Below are 2,409 nucleotides of genomic sequence, written 5' to 3'. Positions count from 1 at the left end.
GTGATTGCTGACATCTTAGGCAACAAAGAAGTGTATGTTTACGCTTTATTATAATAGTATATATAAGATGTATTTGAGGTCTAAATAAAAAGCAACGTATAAAGTCAAATTTGCATAACGTTTTTATTTTAAACACCACAGATAATATAGCCGTTATGTTACAGCTTATATAGTTTTGTTTTGACAAAGTTATTTCATGGATATACAAATCCACACAGCCTTCGAAATAACTTGGACAAAAATTAATCTATTGTATTATTTCATTTTATAATTATGACGGAAAAGTTCCATTAATTTTTTAATACAAATCTTAAATAACTTTCACATAAGAATTGACAGTAAATACATATTTTTGAAATTGTTGTTTTGTGGGAAGTTATATAAAAAATGTTTTTTTAATTACTTAAGAATGTTTATAATTTTTTGAGAATGTTGCAAGTTAAATTAATCAATTACGTGTTTACATTTTCTAAAATAGTAAATGAAATTGCTTTTGAGTTTATAACTGGCAATTTTATGGTATTTAGAAGCATTTAAAATTAATATTTCGTGGAGTATAAGTATTGCAGCGACATCAGGGTATTGGAATTACGCTCGTTTCGTTTGTCTTTTTTTTCTTTCGATGCGCTCAGCTGACTCATCGGAATCGTTATCTTTTTCCTCTTCGCGGTTAATAACATCTGAAAAAGGTAAAAGATAAATACCTTGAACACTAATTCTGTAGTACAGTCAGCAGCAAAAATAATTATAACATTAACCAAGTTCCGGTTACAAAATAGAATTGCATGATTCAATTTTTTGAGTTAAGCCTCAATAGCCTATTGGTTTGGGGTATTGACTAGCGATTTTGTGGTCGAGTGTTCGAATCCCGACAACCAATTATCGTGAACCATATCCTAGCACAAGCTTTTTCAAGCTTAGCTGGAATCGTTTAATTTAGAAATCAATGAATTATCAAAATTCTACTAACGATAAAAATATAAAGCTTAAGGTGCACTTCCACTGTCCGTAACACTAAAAGCATATTCTTGTTTCTTTTTCAAAGAGAATAAAAGAGATGGAAGTTTTAAAACAGTGGAAAAATGAGATTCAAATTGGCTTTCATATTTACCATCATTATTGAACGATCTGCCGACACGGGGTCCGAACCACATTCCAGTATTGGTGTTCTCGCTTTCCCTCTTTACGTAGTCGTTACTCCGCGGCTGACCCAGTAGCTGCTGACCCAGCAGTAGCTCTTCTAAGCGTAGATTGATGCGGTTCAAGTTAGACTGGTCAGTATAACCGTAGCCGCCTCGGCCGACGCGAGGGAACGCGTACAGTTGACGCTTTGAAGCCGGCTCGGAATCTAAATAAAAGAAAAAAAACTGCAATAAATAATGATGACTTTTGTTGGCCTAGCCTCAGAGAACAAATTATATTCACAATCAATTGTGAAGTAAGTCTATTAAAGAAAAACATTTATTTACATATAGTTTTCAAGTTATTTCCCTAATAAAGATCTTAGAGGATTAATTAAAAAAATGTTTGTTAATCAATGCGTACGTTTACTCTATAAATTAAATAATTTCCTCGTAACGATCAATTTGATGAAAAATTCCCACATTGTAGGAGAGTTTATTATAAGGAAATTATTAATAAATATGTTCAAATCTTCAGATCCGGAAATTTACGGAAATCAAACTCAAGTAAAACATCGTTTTTATACCATCTTTTCTTTTCACGTGAATCAAGTTTTAAGTAAAGTATGACTTTGAAAAAAACTAATGAGTGGGCCATTTTTTTTCTTCCAGACTAAATTGCAGTTTAATTTTTGTGAAAATACGTTTTAACAAACATCCATCCATTTTCCTTTCGTATTATGAATTGGCAGAAAAGGTTTTAATTTATAATTTTATAATACGCAAATATTGTAAATTAGGCAAAAATCCTCCTTTTCGTATTTTAAACTAGCTTTTGCCCGCGACTCCGTCCGCAGGGATTTAAAAAAAACTACGTAGCCTATGTGTTCTTCCAGACCATACTCTACATCTATGCCAAATTTCATCGGGATCGGTTCATTCGTTTAGGCTACAAACTCTAACAAACATCCATTCATCTAAATATGAATTTATAATATTAGTATAGATAGTATTTTTATATAAATAATACAAACATACCTAAATACTGGTCGTTAACAGGCACCTGCCAGGTGTGGTGGGCTCTTCCGACCCTTGGGAAGGGATACAAGTTTAGAACCCCGTCCCGTCGTAGCTTCGCACTGCTCGCTGTAATAATAAATGGAAAAACTTTTGTAAACGTCTTTAAAATTCCATATGATTCAACTTGAACATTTTATTACGCTTCACTAAGGTGCTACGAAATTAAAAATATAGGTAACTAGCTTTCGCCCGCGACTCCGTCCGCGTG

The 2,409-nt window shown here is 32.8% G+C and overlaps 1 protein-coding gene across 1 annotated transcript in view; it reads right to left on the bottom strand.

The window, feature by feature from the left end:
* Window positions 1-529: 529 nt before the first annotated feature.
* The window catches only part of LOC106105425, a 5,191-nt gene continuing 3,311 nt past the window's right edge, over window positions 530-2,409 (bottom strand). Inside the window, exons 2-4 of the mRNA XM_013285719.1 lie at window positions 2,160-2,267; window positions 1,112-1,348; window positions 530-680 (exon numbers count right to left, since the gene is read on the bottom strand). Coding sequence (XP_013141173.1) covers window positions 589-680; window positions 1,112-1,348; window positions 2,160-2,267 — 437 coding nt within the window. The 3' untranslated portion in view covers window positions 530-588. The remainder of the gene's footprint in view (window positions 681-1,111; window positions 1,349-2,159; window positions 2,268-2,409) is intronic.

The sequence above is a fragment of the Papilio polytes genome, unplaced genomic scaffold (genome assembly GCF_000836215.1).
Source record: "Papilio polytes unplaced genomic scaffold, Ppol_1.0 DF822845.1, whole genome shotgun sequence".
Lineage (NCBI taxonomy): Eukaryota > Metazoa > Arthropoda > Insecta > Lepidoptera > Papilionidae > Papilio > Papilio polytes.
This window is presented reverse-complemented; position numbering and strand designations above follow the sequence as displayed.